The 16,646-nt window shown below is 42.1% G+C and overlaps 1 protein-coding gene across 3 annotated transcripts in view; it reads left to right on the top strand.

The window, feature by feature from the left end:
* SLC4A11 (solute carrier family 4 member 11) overlaps positions 1-16,646 on the top strand; it is a 134,701-nt gene that overhangs the window by 97,631 nt on the left and 20,424 nt on the right. For all 3 annotated transcript variants that reach the window (XM_026121829.2, XM_064511642.1, XM_064511643.1), the window contains 7 exons: positions 6,758-6,883; positions 7,571-7,684; positions 8,627-8,759; positions 9,066-9,139; positions 13,848-14,097; positions 14,869-14,975; positions 16,126-16,294. In XM_026121829.2, coding sequence (XP_025977614.2) covers positions 6,758-6,883; positions 7,571-7,684; positions 8,627-8,759; positions 9,066-9,139; positions 13,848-14,097; positions 14,869-14,975; positions 16,126-16,294 — 973 coding nt within the window. The remainder of the gene's footprint in view (positions 1-6,757; positions 6,884-7,570; positions 7,685-8,626; positions 8,760-9,065; positions 9,140-13,847; positions 14,098-14,868; positions 14,976-16,125; positions 16,295-16,646) is intronic.

Here is a 16,646-nt window from a genome sequence, read left to right as displayed (position 1 = left end):
CACATGCAAAGCCAACTTTGTTGGCTGGAAGTGCTGTGAGGTTGCAGCTTCACCCACCATGATGTGTTTTGCAGTCAGTGGTCTGCGGTGCTTTGTAGATCTTGAACATCTACTCTGGGAAGAATAAAACAGGCCAAGCCACTCTCTGAGTGTGGTGACTGTCTTAGCTCTGGGTGCTTTGTAACTGCTGGAACGAAGCTGTTTCAAAGATGCTTGAGGCGAAAGGAGGGCACGTTCCATTTGAGATTCAGCCCTTAAGGCTCAATTATCTGAGGGCTGTGGGCCTGTTCTGTGGAGGAAAGGGGACAAGAAATTACTTTCAGGATAGCAGTACGGAGCCTGATGAAAACAATATTTTGTGGCTTGTGCGTTGTTAATACTGGATTTGGCATAGGATTTGAGCCCCTAAGTTGCACACCTCTGGAATGGGTTCAGGATGCTTCATCTCTGTGGCTATTGCTTTGTAGACCTGTCAATGTCAAACTGGTCATTTTAAAGGGATAGTGAAGCAGTTCAGAAGTAATGCTGCAAGACCCCTCTTCAGGGAATAGCATGCTATGGGGACCCACGTGCAATTTGAGCCAGAGCAGTATCTGCTTGCTCTGCCTGTGGCTGTCAGTACCCTGAGTACAGCAGCCACAGGTCTGCAGGCATGAATACATCATGCCACGGTCCTGTTGGAGCTGGAAATGCATGTTCTGGGTCTGTAGACATCCTAAGTAACCTGTGCATGCCTAGCTCAGCCCTGAGACTCTCAGCTATGACCAGGCTAGCAAGCTTCCCCAGAGGGCTCCCAGCAGCCAATGTATATAGCAGACCAGGCTTAGCTTAAATAAGGTGTGTGGACTGACTAACTTGTAAATTGCTTCTAGTCTTCCCCACAGTTGCATCTGTGCTGAAGTGATGAAATACTGTCATACTGAGAATCCGGTGACAAATTCTGGGGAATTGTTTTGATATAAAATGTGAAAGTATATTAAAAGGTGTCTGTGCATCACTACACAATTTCTGCAGAACTGGAGACACTCGAACTACTGCAACTCAGCATGAAGTGCTCACCTTATAGCAGTTATGTTCTTTCATGCAGAATATGAGGAGAGGAGAATTAAAAAAAAAAAAATAGTATGTGCTGCCACTTCCCAGAAATCAGGAAGTAAGATGAATTCTTTAAGGATCTGCATGGAATGAAAACCATATGGAGTGTTAAGCATCTGCTGTAAACCACCAAGAATGAAGGTGATCAGGAATGTGAAATTCCTGGACCATCTCAAAGCAGCAACGTACCAGAATGTTGGGGTTTTGAGCTATCCAAATATCTGCTCTCCAGACAACCATATGCATCATCAAAGAGATCTGAGTTACAAAGATGCTTTTTTTAAAAATGCTTGGAGTCTCTACATCTTCAATCTGAGAAGCATCCTGGGGTTTTGTTTTAGCCAGATAAACCACTTAAGAGCAGGGAGATAAATAACAAAGTTTTTGTAGGGCCAACAAGTGTTTTGTCGGTTGGAGTCTTGTGTGACTGGTCTTCTTCACACTGAGCAAGGTTAGCCTTTAAATCATCCTTAGCCCTCATGACTTGAGAGGGGAAAAAGGAGTCATCTCAAATGTCTGTGGTTTTGGGGTGGGCTTTTCTGTTGCTTTTTTGTCCAGGTTAGGGACTTGTCAAGCTTAGATCTGCTTTACATTATAGAAGCTTTGTGTTTTTTACTGCAGTTTGGCTTCCACAACTGAATGGGCAAAGATCAAGGAAGTGTTTTTAAACTCTTGCTGCAAGACTTTGTGGGTGTCTTGTGATAAGTGTCTCTTAGCAGGAGCATCTGAAGATAAAAAATTGGATTCTGTTGAACTTAAACTTGTAATTTTCCCCTGAAGTTGGGATTAAGACAATTTGTGTAGTCTCCTATTAATGACTGCAACCCTTGTTTATGGGATTCTGCTTTCTTAAACTTTTTGTGCTGCACTTCATCCTGAGCCTGTCAATAGGCACAGGACACTTGTGTATTTATATTATTACTCCTTAAAACTAGAACAAACGCTAGGAGCTTCCTGAAACTTTCAGATCTTGAGAGACTGGTTTGAACGAGGGTGCAAAATCTGCCTGGGCTCTGCTACAAGTTTTCTGTAGCTGCTTAAAGTTACTACCTTTACTCTTTGCGTATTTCCTGCTACAACATGGAGGAATAGACCATAAGCGCTTATGTATGTAGTGTCTGGAATATCTAGGGGAAACTTTGTGGTGTCTGGGGTTTTCACGGTGAACTTCAACACTGAACCTTTTCTGGGTTTGGACATTTCACTTGGCCTTCCTTGTCTGAAAGGAGAGTTGAGATTTAGTCAGTCCTCTTCCCACACCGTTGTCCCCAACGCATGTTGGTGTATGAGTAGCTCAACTGGAAATGCAAATTCCTCTCTGTCCTTGGTCCTGCAGAGGGTCCGTAACCAGCTCGTGTGAGTAACAAACACATCTGCTAGCAAAGTCCTCCTGCCTTGGTGGTGCCGGTGGTTTGCAGGGGGGAAGGTCTCTGATGCACCCTGTAACATGGGCATGGCTAGATGTGGGAAAGGCTTAAAGGTGCTGGGGTAAATGCAATTTGCAAGGCAAGCTTTGTGTTACTGGCCACCTGAGTGGCATGGGGCTTAAACCTGCAGAAATGTTGACTGTAGCTCTGCTGTGGTGTATCCTGAACCTTTCCTGACCTGTTTGCTTTGGCTGCCTTACTTAGCAGAGGTGCATTTTTGTGGAAAATAAGAAACTAAAAGGGTTTAGAGATGCCCTTTTCCCCTTCTCTTGGGCTTCTCTTGCCCTAGGTCAGTTGATGGGAGGAGCTCTTGCATTGCTCTGCAGCCCGCCCTTCCTAAATGAGGCCTTGGTGTAAAGGTTCAAAGCCCATTTGAGGACTGATTAGTTGGATGCTTTGGGGCATTATGACCTGGGTTCACAGCTCTGTTCTAAGTCTTTTTTTTGCAGGGAAATGCATTGAAGATGTATAAAAGCATCTTTTTAATAAGGATATGCTTACAAGAGAATAGCAGTTCTTGGGAAATGGACTGAAAAATGCAGGAAGAAACTGAAGCTCTGGGCCCTTGATATTTTTTTTTGTTTCTTCAGACTTCTCAAGTCTGAGCATATGCATGGTTTCTCTGCCCAAAAGTCAGTAAGGGGGGATTTCCTTTTCTGGTTAAATTCTTAAAGTACTCTCATCTGTTGTACTTGGGGATTTACTCTTCACAGTACTTTGGAAGATTAATCTTCTGTTCATCTTAGGAAAATTGGGCAGAGTGCAGCAGCTACTAACATGTGAAAGTCCAGCTTGAAAGCTTTAGCAGAAATTTGTAGCTCTTTACATTTTTTTGAGTTAAAACCTCTGAACATGGATCCTTATTGTGAGGTTTTTACCACTGAAAGGTGTGGGGGGGGGCAGGGCTTAATCAGGGTTTTAATAGGTGCGGCCTTGACAGTGTGGTGCATATCACTACAATTAAACTTGTTTTGCATTAGATATTTCAGAGAACTGGGAGAACTGACATTAATAGTCAGACATTTCACAGAATGTCTGTCTCAATTTTAATTCAGTAAATGTACAATTAGTAGGCTTAAAGAACTCTTGTCCCAGCTGCTGAGTCTCTTGGTCATTAACTTATTGATGTAGAATATCAAGCAAAGTAAAGCCAGTAATGCTGTAGTGTTCTCTGAGACTCTAACATCTTCCTTGAAAACTAAGGCTTTCAAAAATTAAAGCAAGTAAAATAGAACTGTCATACTGACGAACATAATTACTTCCCATTTGAATGTGTAGATGTACCTTAATTTCAAGGGATTTCATCTGTAATAGTCAGCTACTCAAATTTCACAGCTGGACTGTGAGTTGATTTTGTGCTACAAATTTACATTGTGCAGTTAGTGACACATTTTTCAGAAGCTTTATGAGCCTGCTGCAGATGAAGTACTGTCATAATGCAGCCCACCTTCTTTTAAATGTAGTGTCAGTCTCTGGATTGCTAATAGACCTTGAAAATATTTGTCCAGATGTTGACTTTAAGAAGGCAAAAGGTATATTGTGATTAACGGTAGAATTTAGTGCTAGTGTTAAATGAGTCTGTGTAGGACTCAATATTTGCTCGTGATTTTTAGCTGTAATTTAAGAGTGATTGCTCATGTTTGTGGAAGGGTAATGTTCAATTTACTGTAGTTATTGTCTCCATTACAAAGTGAGTTTGTGCCCACTAGAAAAGACTCTGTATTCCTCAGATGTTATCCAGCAGACTAGGAGCTGAAAAAATGACTGCTTGTACTGGAAAACTTGGGCCCAGCCATGACATTACATAAGGACCTCTGTGATCATTGACTCCTGTTGTAATGCTTGCTTTGAGGATTGAAGTTGAAACTAAAATCCAGGCATGAGCTTTTATGATGAACTTCAAGGCTTCTCCCGTCCTCCCACCCTCTCTTAATGTCTTATCTACCTGCATATCTTTTAGGAAGCACCTCATCTCTTACAAACCATTCTATGCTCAGTAAATAAGCACTGGCTTTTTTGTTGCTTCTCTTGTTCCAGTAGCTTGTTGTGTTGTGTGTTTGTTTTTTATGAATGCTTTCAAAGGTTTCAATCACTGCTGCCTCTGACCTTTCCTCTTGGAAAGTGTCCTTTGTCCAAAAAGCAGAGCTGTGAGGAGTACTCTGACAAAGATGTGACAATCTCTACTTGTAAAACTACCACTTTGTCAGCTGTTGGCTCTGCCAAGTCTTTCATCTTCTCTAAATGTCTCTGGGCACTTGGGAGCGTGAGGGAGGAGCCCACAGCTCTTGGACTTGAGCTCACATGAGAACTTTTCATCTGTAAGAAGTAAATTTCAGACCTTGTGGTTGCCACGAGTGGTCAGGAATGTGGCCTGTGGTTTCTGAATCTTCAGAATAAACTGAAAGGAATCTGCCTTACAACAACTGGTCCCATGACTCCTGGAAGGTCAGGCTCACTTTTGCATGCTTGAGATGTCTCCCGTGATGTTTCGAGCCCCCCCTCCCTTTTTCTTTTTCTTAAGGACGCTGAGCATGAGAAGTCCTATCCATGTCTGTTCCTCCCATACCTGAGAATGGGCAGCATCACAGCATGTCCTACTTGTCTGGCTGATCATTGAAAACCATCTGATTTGAAGTTTTGCGTCCTCCTAGATGTCCTTATCTTTGCACTGCAGATGGTGCAGAAAACAGATATTGGATAAGATTTCAGTCATTGAGTGATTGCTTTCACACCGGCTGTACAGCCACTGTTGTGGTAATGCTCAGATTTTCTCAGGGTTGCATGAAGAGCCTCGGATGCAATGCCCTTCCTTCTCTGATTCAGGTCATCAAAGCCTAGCTCCCTAGGCAATGGACTGGTGCTAGCAAAGGCTTGGGGGGCATTTGGGAGTAGGATCAGTTGCTGCATGGGAGTTAACTGCTCAGTTGGCTTCCAGAAAGAGAAACTGAGCAACTCCACGTCTGCCCAAGAGTCTTATGGTGGGGGGGCACCATCAAGGATGGTAGCACAGGCAGATCAAAGACTTACAAGGGTTTTGAAAAGGAGGTCTGTTGTATCCTCCAGAGAGACTGTTCAGTAAAACAGCTAGTTCTTGGGCAGTATCAGCTGCTGCCATCTTGCATCCTTTCTCTTGCAATGTGATATGAGCTCACTGGGGATGGACATCAGCCTGAAAACAGGAAAGGAAAGGGAAGCTACTTCAGAGGCCCTTAAATTCATATTATGACACTTTAATTCCCTTTCTGGCTACTTTTGTTTTGGCCTGGTGTGTTTTTCCGATGGAGATGAGAAGGGGTGAGTGGATGGAAAAGAAAGAAGCCATTCTTTCAGAAGGGCTTTTTTCAAAGCAAAACCCTTAATGTACGCATTCCTGACCTCTTGTGCTATTTGTTTTTGTAAGTCTGCTAGCACTAATTGGCTCGGCAGCGCGCATTATTGATTCAAGCCTATAACCTCAGATTCCTGCCTAGGGAAAAATGAAATACTTCATGTTTTCCTGCCCAGAGCATCATGAGTTGAAAAGACAAGCAAGCATCACAAAGCTAATTAGGAGCATAGCACAGAATACCTACAAAGTTGGTATTAAAAAGGCAGGGGGTGGGGGGTTTATAAATCCTAAACTTATGGCCTCTGCTTTGATGTTCTGCCAGCCCTAAAGGTTTGGAAGAAGCTAACAAAAGATTTCCGGTATTTCCTGCTTTGATGCTAGAAGTGTCTGTTGAAGCAGTCTGGTGGCACATTGGTGCTTCCAGTTGTGGTCCCGGATGGACAAAAGAGCATGGCTGTGCAAAAGCAAATGTTCAAAATTACCTATATATTTAAGACTTTCCTTTCCTCTTCCCCCCATATCCCTCAGATAAAAACTTATTCTACCTTTAGTTTTGAGGTAGTTCTTATTTTACCTCTGGTTCACTTTTTTTCCTGATTCACTTCTTTCCTTGCCAAGAATATCTGTGAATATTTTCTAGATGGAGATATGTGGCAAGATGCTTTGTGTATTAAGTATTCTAGTTGCCTAGAGAACTTCCCAGCTGCTGCATCAATGCTGTCCACGTATACATTGCTTATAGACCATGTATCCAAGCATGATTCTCTTACACAAAAGTGTAGGCTGAATTTACACTTCTGCCTTTAAGTGTTAAAAGAACTAACAGTAGATATGGCTGTTTTGAGCAGTGTCTTAATGCTGGAGAAGTGTGCAGTACTAACACTGCTTTTGTTCTGGTTTGTGCTAGGTGTTATTGGAAACAACAAGGCTATAGGAAAATATATCACAACCATGATCTTTCTGTATTTTGCCTGCCTCCTTCCATCTATTGCATTTGGGTCGCTCAATGATGAAAATACCAGAGGAGCTATTGGTAAGTTTATCCATTTTGTGCATCTGTTTTAGGATCCCATGTGTTCAAGTTGGCTAGACCTCTCTGGTCACAAAGTCTTGATAATTTTCTTTGAAGTCAATATCACCAAAGGCCTTTCTCGCTATTACTTTCATGACTTTTTTCAGATGAGTTGGAAAATTATGCATACTTTTCATAGTATTATCTGACTGAAAGATACAGGGATGTACACTATTGGTTTTTAAGTAATCCTGCATTTAATAGCTATGCAGGAATTGCCTGCAATTTTTTCCTGGTAGCTCCTCTGCTTTTGATCTGAATTTAAGTGCCAGTATCCAAGCAGTTGGTATAGTGCAATATGCTTTGTGCTGTCCTAGTTGTGGCACTGAAGCCATTTATGCTGCTATTACAGTTCATAGGACTCTTGGTTGAAATCCTGTCCTGAAGATCTCCACAAAGCCTGTTTAAGGTTTTATAGTTGTTTTAAAAAATCACTTTCAAAGTTCAGCATCTGCAAATCTTGACTGCATCCTAAACTATTGGTGTGGGTTTACTGGCAAAGAGTCACTACTTATTCTCAGAATGTCTTGCCTTTAAATATTGCTGTTAGTCATTAGCAGTCGGCTTTCATGCCTTGTGAATAAAATGTTTCTTGGTCAGTGGCATTGGTTAAAAACTGTATTTATCATCCTTTCCGATTACTTGTAGATGTGCAGAAGACGATCGTTGGCCAGTGTATCGGAGGGCTGCTTTATGCGCTGTTTTCGGGGCAACCTTTAGTTGTACTCCTAACTACAGCTCCCTTAGCACTCTACATTAATGGTAAGTTTACTAAATATGTACATTGGGGGCTGGTGTGACTGTAATCAGTGGAATGGGACTTTGTGCAAGAACCATGTGATCCTGTGAGAGCTTTAGTTGCTTTTGTTTAATAAATTGGGGCTGCTTCTGGTGCTGAGGGAGAAGGGAGGGATCTGATGCAGGCTTGGAGAACATTAGTTTCTAATGGAATCGTCTCGTACTGAAAAACAATTTCACAAGAGTAAGCATTTCTCCTGCTTCAGGGAGGAAACTTTTCATCTGGTTTTCTCATGTGGCTGTATTTAACCACCTTGAGGATAAGAGCCTTGAAACAAGGATTCTTTATTGGTTTGATAAGGTGTGATAGGTGGATTTCCAGCTATGGGTGCAAGCTGAGTTTTGCGAGCCAGAGGTATAAAGGAGCAAACTTCAATTAGTATCTCTAGAAACAGTCAGATGACCTCTGGCTACTTTGGGAGCTTTAGGATGTGAGCTCTTAGCCAGCAATGCAATGACTGATTGCGTGCAGTGCAAAAGCAGGTATGAAAACCCTTGATCAACAGCACCGTGAAATGTCAGTAGGTCCAGTGAAGCAAATTCCAGAAGTTGATTTCAAGGGTTTACTCCTTAGAAGACAGACTTCAAGCAGTGTGGGAGAGTATTTTCCAAGTGCTTTCCACCCTGTCTCTGGGAGTGGAAAAAAATATCCATTTGGATTGGTCCAGTGTCTGTTCCATGCACACAGATGCAAGGAAAATGCATAGGGTCTAACTGGCATTACTCTATCATGAGCCTTGTTCAGTGCTTAGGATGATTCCTGGCTCTGGTTTGCTTATATCTATTGAACAGGATGGTGCAGCAGGGCTCAGTCTTGAAATGGTTCTTTTTGCCATCAAATAGGAATCTCGGGATGGTAATGACAAAAGCTTAATCTGACCTGCGAATGCTTCATTGTTTTTGCAGTCATCAGAGGAATTTGTGATGACTACAACTTGGATTTTAGTGCTTTCTATGCCTGGATTGGACTATGGAACAGCTTTTTCCTTGTGATGTACTCCCTCTTTAATTTCAGTCTTCTGATGAAGCTCTTTAAAAGGTAGCTATTTTGAAGAAGTCATATTTTGATCAGATTATTCAGAAAATGGAAAAATTACACATTCCAACAAGCTCCTTAATTATAAACTTGCTACAAAATGCATTTTATGAGATGAGGCTAGTATCATTTCAGCTTATTGTTCCAGCTTGAAAGAAGCTTTTAAAGATTCACTGGGTTTTGTTTCCTGAGTTGGAGTCTAAAATTGGTGTATTTTCATGTCAGTGCATGAATATGCTGATTTCCTTAGAACGGAGTTGAATGCAGACCCTGCTAATAGCTATATTAATTCATGGGATTTTTCCGCAGGTCAACAGAAGAAATAATTGCACTTTTTATATCCATCACGTTTGTGCTTGATGCCATCAAAGGCATTACTAAAGGTAAGTCTTGCAACAGTGTTCTTCAGATCTCTGCTTAACGTAGTTGTTAAAGGGAAACATGAGGCTGAAAATACATGTGATGTTTACTTGTTCCATGTTCATTCAGGGTCTTTAGGAAAAGATCAAAGTGCATAAGACAAGCAGCCTTGTGCCAGCAGTTTACTTAGATATGCAGAATTGCTATGAGCTCTAACTTTCATTAGTTGAGGTAAGGTCTTAACTTAACAAACGGATAACCCATATTAATGGTGCTTTGAAAGTCTTTCCCAGATACTAATCTGCCCTGCTGACCCAACTGGGTTCTTGACAAAAAATGCAGTCTGATTTAATGTGGTGCATGCAGGTCAGACCTCTTTCCTTGTCAGATTATTAAATCTGTGGCCCGATGGGTTGAGATTACCCATTTTTATGAGCTCTGAGGCTTCTCCTGTAAGGCAGTGTACGGTTGGTGAGGCCTGCCAGCATGGCCCTAAAGCAATTCTGCCATTCCCAGCCACTTGGTCCCTATTTGTGGCTTAACTTCTGGATGTACACCTTTGAGGACAACTGGTGTTTAATACACTAATCTCTGGCAGCTTTCTGCCTTCTGATCAGGAGTTGCAGGAGGTATTTGTGAGGATAAAAACCTTTAGCAGAAATGGCAAGGAGAGAGCAGTCTTTTTGCTCATCCTGACAAGGAATTGTTTGAGTCTGCATTCCTTGTTTTATGATCAATTGTCCAAAAGCCCAGTATCTGGGCTGTCTCCTGGAATCCTTCATGACATACCTAACCATGCTGAGCAAAACCTTCATTTTCCAGATCATCAGACTTCTCTTGCATGCAAAGAGAACACCTTCAAAGAGAGGGCTTACCACTGCAAAGCAGTTTTAAGTGAGATGTTTCCTGACTTAACTGAGCATCCTCAATTGGCTTCTTGGGCATATGCTTTGATTGTGCAATCAGTGGTGTTTTCCTGCAGAACACCTGTGTTTTTCCAAGTATCTTTTTCTAGACAAAGCTTGGTGAAGGAGAAACTGTTCTGCAATATTTTGCCATCTCAGTGCTCAATACGTAGCTCTACTTGGTGTGTGCTTTGGTGCACTGTTCTAGATGCACTGAACAATCTCCCTGGGGTGCTAAGGTGTTGCTCACCAAAATATTCAAGGGCTCTAAAAATTATGAAAGGTCACTACTTTTGTGAAGTAGAGTGATGCCTTCCTGTAGTATGGCCCTGGGATGCAGGTTAAAGGTGCAAAGCATCCATTGATCTTGGCTGCCAGACTTTGAGGAGTATATATGTAATACTTTGAGTATTGCAGTCAGGATGGGAGAGGTGTCTAGAAGTAATTAGTGTAATTCTCCCCTGTACTTGGGCAAGGCTGAGTTTATAGGGAACGGTAGTAATGGGTCAATACTTGGCTTGTTTGCCAGCTCTTGTTTACTTGAGTTGCGCATGTGTGTTCAACATATCAACAAATGAGACCCCAGGTCAGATTGGGTCTTCAGACGCAGAAGGGTGCAGATACTGGCAGGCCCAGGGTTTATCCCAAACGATTTGCCCAGTGTCACATGAGTTACATGGCAGAGATGGGGACAGAACTTGTTTCTTTAGGACATTTTTGTAAAGGGGCTTGCCCTTAACATTAAGCAGCTGTTTTTCCTCTGGCAATATCTTGCCTTGCCAACTGACTTCTGACTTCCCAAATGATCAGTGCCTCTGGTGCGCTGCCTGCGTAGGCAGTGCTGGGCAGCAAACGCGGTAGGGCTCGAGCAGCAAAATGCTGGGGGAGCCCAGGATGGCAGAAGGAGGACTTTGAAACCCTATTGGTGCTCATTTTTAAACAGAAAAGACCAATGACACCCACGGAGCAGACAGGGCTGAAGGACTGGGAGCCAAACGATCTAGCTATCCAATCCAGCCTCTTACGACTGGTTTCCTCATGGCCCCAAGAAGTCCTCCCATTTTTTTTCTTCTGCTCCTATTTTGTAGCAGGACATGCTGCTTTTGGATGTGTTTTCCTTAGTTTGTACATAGCATTGGTCCGCAAGGTACCCGTACATGTGCAGGAAAGAAGGGGGGAGGGATGCAATACCATACGGAGGAATTTGGACATGTGCGTTCTCACTCTCCCAGTGACACTTTGTTTTCGGCTTGTGGCCCAGTCACCTAAGCTGTGTTTGTTTGATCTTGACATCTGCACTCTACAGGAAACAGCTATGAACTGGCTGAAGCAAACAAAAGCTAATGTTGTTGGAGGGAACTTGAACACACACTACGCTTGAGGATGGCTGTTTCAGGGAGAGCACTACCTGCTTTGCAGTGCGCTCTGAACTTGGGCAATAAGATTCACTTATTTTTTTTTTAATAACACAAAGCTAACTAAATTTGCAAGAATTTAATATCTTTATAAAAATCCTTGGTGCAGGACAAAGGTCCTTCCTAGCCATCTTGACACATTCTTGTTGCAGTAATTAAAATAAAACGGTAACTAAGCTGGAAAGTTTTCTCCCGATCAGGACTGAGTGGAGCAACCTACCTGATTTTGAAATGGTGCAAACTGAGTTGTAGACTGAAATGTAGTGCAGGTAGCTGTGGTCAGGCCAAAATGCAGTGCACCAAAGATGTGCTCAGTCCTAAATCTCTCTGCTGCTTCAAGTGGGGAGTTCAGAACCCCCAAAAGAATCAAAACTGTCTTTATTCATTTGAATCCAAATCTAACTACAAGGGTATGAAAATTTATGCTGTATAGCTGGACAGTAGTGTGTGCTGTCAGTTTATCATATGCGCAGTTACTGCGCATGTCTTTGGACTTAGTAGGAGCAGCTGAGACTGAGCAGGTTTTTGGCCCTGGCCAGCTGTTAATCCCCAGGAAATACCCCCATTACTGTTGTTTTTTGTTATGACAAAAGTGTCCTTTAATGTTCGGAGCAGGAAGTTGCAAATCCTCCAACAACCTGCTGTATGCTGGTGTGCAGGTCACAGCAGTGCTCTGTGCCTCAGCTTACCTTTCTGCAGACTAGGCGTGGGTGTACTGCTTGGTTGGATGCAGCTGTGAGGATGAAGGGAGGAAATAACAGCACAGCCTCTTCTGTGTCACGCGATACAGAATATACACGGTGCTAACGGAGTTCGTAATGGGATTGTTCCTCACCGGAGGAAGCTTTCTCTTGATTAAAAATGCAATTCTCCCCTCAATTCTAGCTGCCTCTGAGAGCAGATTGAAAGGGTAAAGCTTTAACCATGAACATTCCTCAATTATGTTTAAATTTATATACAAATGTATTGCATGTGAAGTAACAGGTCTGGTCTCTTGTGACCTTAATGCCCCATTGACCCCATCCATTTGTCGGATGTCTAGACTCCTTTCAGAAATGGAGATGGTACAAGAGGGCCACAGGAGAAGGGCTTTTACTGTTAAAGTGTCAGTGTGGTTAAACATAGGTTATTTTACATCAGGATAAGCTCCAAACTAGTGGTAACCCAAACTCTGGTTCTGCCAAATCAAAGATGGCTGCAAATACCAGTTGTGCTTTGCAAGAATGTTTAGACTTCGTTCTGCCTGTTTTCTCTGTAGTTGCTGATGAGAAAGGTGAGGGGATTGGGGTTTTCAGAAGCTGGTTAGGGGGTGGGGGTGTTAATCATGAGCATTACAGTCCAAACTTCAGATTCCCAGACTTCTGTCTAAAGAGAATCTTGGTGGAAGTTTGAGTTTCCCACTCTGCAAAGCTTGAAGGGATATCTTTGCTAAAGTGAAGAAAGCCTTAAAAAAAGAGAAAAAACTGCAAAGCTCCAACATGCTTGTTTCCTACCTCCCACATCTCCCCATTGGTGTGCAGGAGAGGGAATGCTGCCTGCTCCTATCTGATCCCACAACCCCAGTGTACCAGTGCTGCAACGCCCAACTCGCATCTTTTGGATGCACTTGTTCCTTGTGGTTCCTCAGGTTCCTCTTTCCCAAAAGAGGTGAAACCATCTCAGTGACGTTTGTGTATACAGTGTTATAGAAATGGGAACATGACAGATATTTACACTTTAAATACTCAAGAACACGAGTGTATTTACACAACTGTTAACTCAGTCATTTATACAAACAATTAATCTAATGCATTTATGGACAGTTCCAGAGGCATTACTGAGTCTTTTACAGGTTAACTTTAGATGCTATGTAACTCTGACTATTTGCAGTGTAAATCTAAATGTTATGCCAGGTTTTGCCTATCATAAACACTAAATTATCTTTAAAATCTGGACCAGCCTCAGAACAAAAGTTACTACTGTGCATTGTATAGTCCACTCAAGGATCTGGGCAGCTTACCTGCTCTTTTTTTTTTTTTTTTTTTTTTTCCAGAGATCCTGATGTGATTCGTTTAGCAGGCTGCAGAAAGGACATGTTTTACTTAGACTTGTATTTCAGAGCAGTAACCCCAGTGCTGGGGACAAAGTCATATAAATAATGAGCACTGTAAGCCTTTGCAGTTCAAAACTGGTGCTTAAGATCAGTGCAACTTTTACCTGTTAAAGTAACTGAAAAATGAATTTGTAAAGTGCTGGCTTTGTAAGAGAAACGGCTCTCCTGAGTTTTTACTGGTTTGAGGGGTAGAGCTATAAACCTGGTAAAGCTGAACGTTAATAATACTGCATGATCAAGCAAGAAAGAACCACATTATTTTAGTTGCTTTGATTGTCACAAACCTATCCTAATGCTTGCCTGTTGGTTGTTTGTACAGTTTTTAAGAAATATTACTACCATGGGCGCACAGGAGACAGTTACTTGGAAAAAGCACGAATTGATGCTATTCCAAGCCTCGGCATCAATACCACCTTCTTGATGAATTCATCAGTGAGCAGATCCTTGTCCCTAGAGAATCAAACAGGCACTCATGATGTGCATTATGGACGTGAAACTGCCGTCCTTAGTCTCATGTTGATGTTGGGTACCCTTTGGCTTGGTCATACGCTCTATCAGTTTAAGAAAAGGTGAGTTACTTTAGTCTTAGAGCTGAGAATACTGATTATTTCATATAACCCATGAGAAATTGCTAGTGGTTCAGACCCTAATTTTGGACCCCAGTGCAATCAGGTGGAACTCTTCCATTAGCTGAAATGGAAGCCAAAGCTGGAGATGAACTTGGCTGGCCACCTGGCAACTGTTAGTAGCAGAACAAAATGTCCAGTCACTGGAAGATACCCTTCTATATTTGGTTTGGTGTCACAAGTGTTTTCTAGAAAGCTTTGAGTGAACCATATTTTTCACACTGGAACTCTTGTAACTCTCCCTAATTAGGCATTGATTCATTTTGGGAGGTGGGAGGGGGCAAGGGCAAAATCTTCCACTGGATGTTGGAAGGTTTACTGGGAAGATACCTGCACTGTGCTCTTGGGAGCTGTATGCCCAACTCTAATGTGGGTTTTACTCCTGTTGTCTTTAAAACTCTTCACTTGAAATGCTTGAGTAAGTAATTAAAGCAGAAATTGGGCACAAATACCCTGCTGTTGGAGGACTTTTTTTTTTTTCTAGCCTGCATCTTAGTTTCTTGTTTCTTTGAGTATTGCTTATTTTTTCATCAACCTTCAAAGACTAGAGTCTAAAGAACTTGGGGCTGAATTAAATACTTTAATTCTTCACTCCCAGCATCTCTAGAATGGCAAGATTGGACTGAATACTCATTTGTTAGAGTTTTAGCACTATCTGGTTTGAGTGGTGCCATCAGTGTGATGTTGATAAGGGTTTTTGTTTTCAAATTGCAGCCCGTATTTGCATGCAAGAGTCCGTGAAATTCTGTCTGACTGTGCCTTACCGATTTCAGTTCTGACTTTCTCTCTTGTGGGCTCCTATATCTTCAAGGAAATAGAAAGTAAGTTATCTTGTTATTCTCTGAAATTCTGGGGGAAGGCATTTAAGGTGTATGGAAAAAGAAAATTTCTTGGCAATGCTTTGGGTTTTTTATTTAAAAAAAAAAAAAACTCACCTCTGTGTAATTTCCTAATTACTCTGCTTAAAAAAAGACAGCCCTGATTTCCTCAATATTAGATTTAAATCATTCAAAACCCTAATCAAAGGGGACTATTTTTTTCCCTCTAGAAAAATTATTCAAGGCTGTCTCTTCATTTCAATGTAATCTAAAATGTGTATCTCTTACAATAAATAGGATCAACAATTTCTGGCAAAGAACAAAGGGCAGGGTAATTAGGCAGGAAGGTTTGCTGCCAGTCATACAGACATAGAGTTGATGATCCCAGTCTGTCCTCTTTGTCTCTACTTTACGTTTTCCTAATTTATGTGAAACTGTGCAGAGCATCTGGGCAGTTTGAGTTACGCAAGGAAATCTAAAAATGATACACCATTCATTGGCCAAATAGATCAACTTTTCCATATGAGGAAGTGATAATGGGGACAGGAATTGCATTGTCCTGTGATGACGTGAGTGGGTGATGTGAGGAAATGTATGGAAACAAATAAGAAATTACTTTTTTCTAATGGTCATTCCATCCAGTTGGATTGTAAAACGATGCATGGCCACATGTAATTTGTCCCTAGTGATGGATTTCTTCCAGTGGTGGAAAGGGGCACATTTATACTGAAGTGCCTTGCACAGCTTTTAGATACAGGGAAGTTTTTAAAATGCCTCTGAGTAAATTAACTGAGCAGGAGTTGTCTACACTTGGTTAGAATTAAGGATTTCTAATCTAAAAATACCTTTATGTCTCTGGGAAACAAGCTTCCCTTTTGTTTCTTTCAAATATGTGCTACAGCTCACTAGAACTAGCCATCAGCTGTCAAATCAGGATGGTATCCAAGTTTTAAGAGAGCAGAGGGAAAAACTAACCTAAAAAAGTCAGATGGGCCTATCTTCTGTGGTCTGGTGCTTGCATGCCAGAGAATATCACACCTTGTTTGCTGTGTTGATCCCTCATACTTCATGGCATGGGAGAAACATGACTCAACTCCATGCTGACAGCTGGATAAGAAGGTGCAGCTTAACATCATTCCCCTCCTCTTTCCAGTGTCCAAATTTAACTACAACCCGTCCGAGAGCTTGTTCGTGCTGGCCCCGGTCCGGTCCCTCTCCATCGGGTCGGTGATGAGTGCCATGGGGCTGGGATTCCTCCTCTCGATGCTGTTCTTCATAGAGCAGAATATCGTGGCCTCGCTCACAAACGCCCCGGAGAACAGGTAATGCTTTTGACATGCCTCTCCCTCTACTGAGGGCAGGTCTTGAGCATCTTCCCAGCACCGCCTTTGGTGTTCTTCATAATCCAAACAAGTTGGTATGGGGTGGTGTTTGTGCCTCTGTGTTGCTCAGTGGGAAGTACTGTGGGTCTCTGTTTTCCATTTTTACTGCTGAAATCTGGTTGATTGAAAAACCAAATTCAAAAAATGTGGTGTATATTAATCTGGGGGCGATGCGTGGTTCTGGTCTCTCCAGAGTGCTGTCTTATTCCAGGTCCTGCTGTGCGCAGTCTTCTGCTGCACACCACTGGGAATGATAATCTGCAGAGTCAGACATGCTATTATAGAAAAATAA

This window comes from Dromaius novaehollandiae, chromosome 4 (assembly GCF_036370855.1).
Source record: "Dromaius novaehollandiae isolate bDroNov1 chromosome 4, bDroNov1.hap1, whole genome shotgun sequence".
NCBI lineage: Eukaryota > Metazoa > Chordata > Aves > Casuariiformes > Dromaiidae > Dromaius > Dromaius novaehollandiae.
The sequence above is the reverse complement of the archived record's forward strand: the minus strand, read 5'-3'. Positions and strand labels throughout refer to the sequence as shown.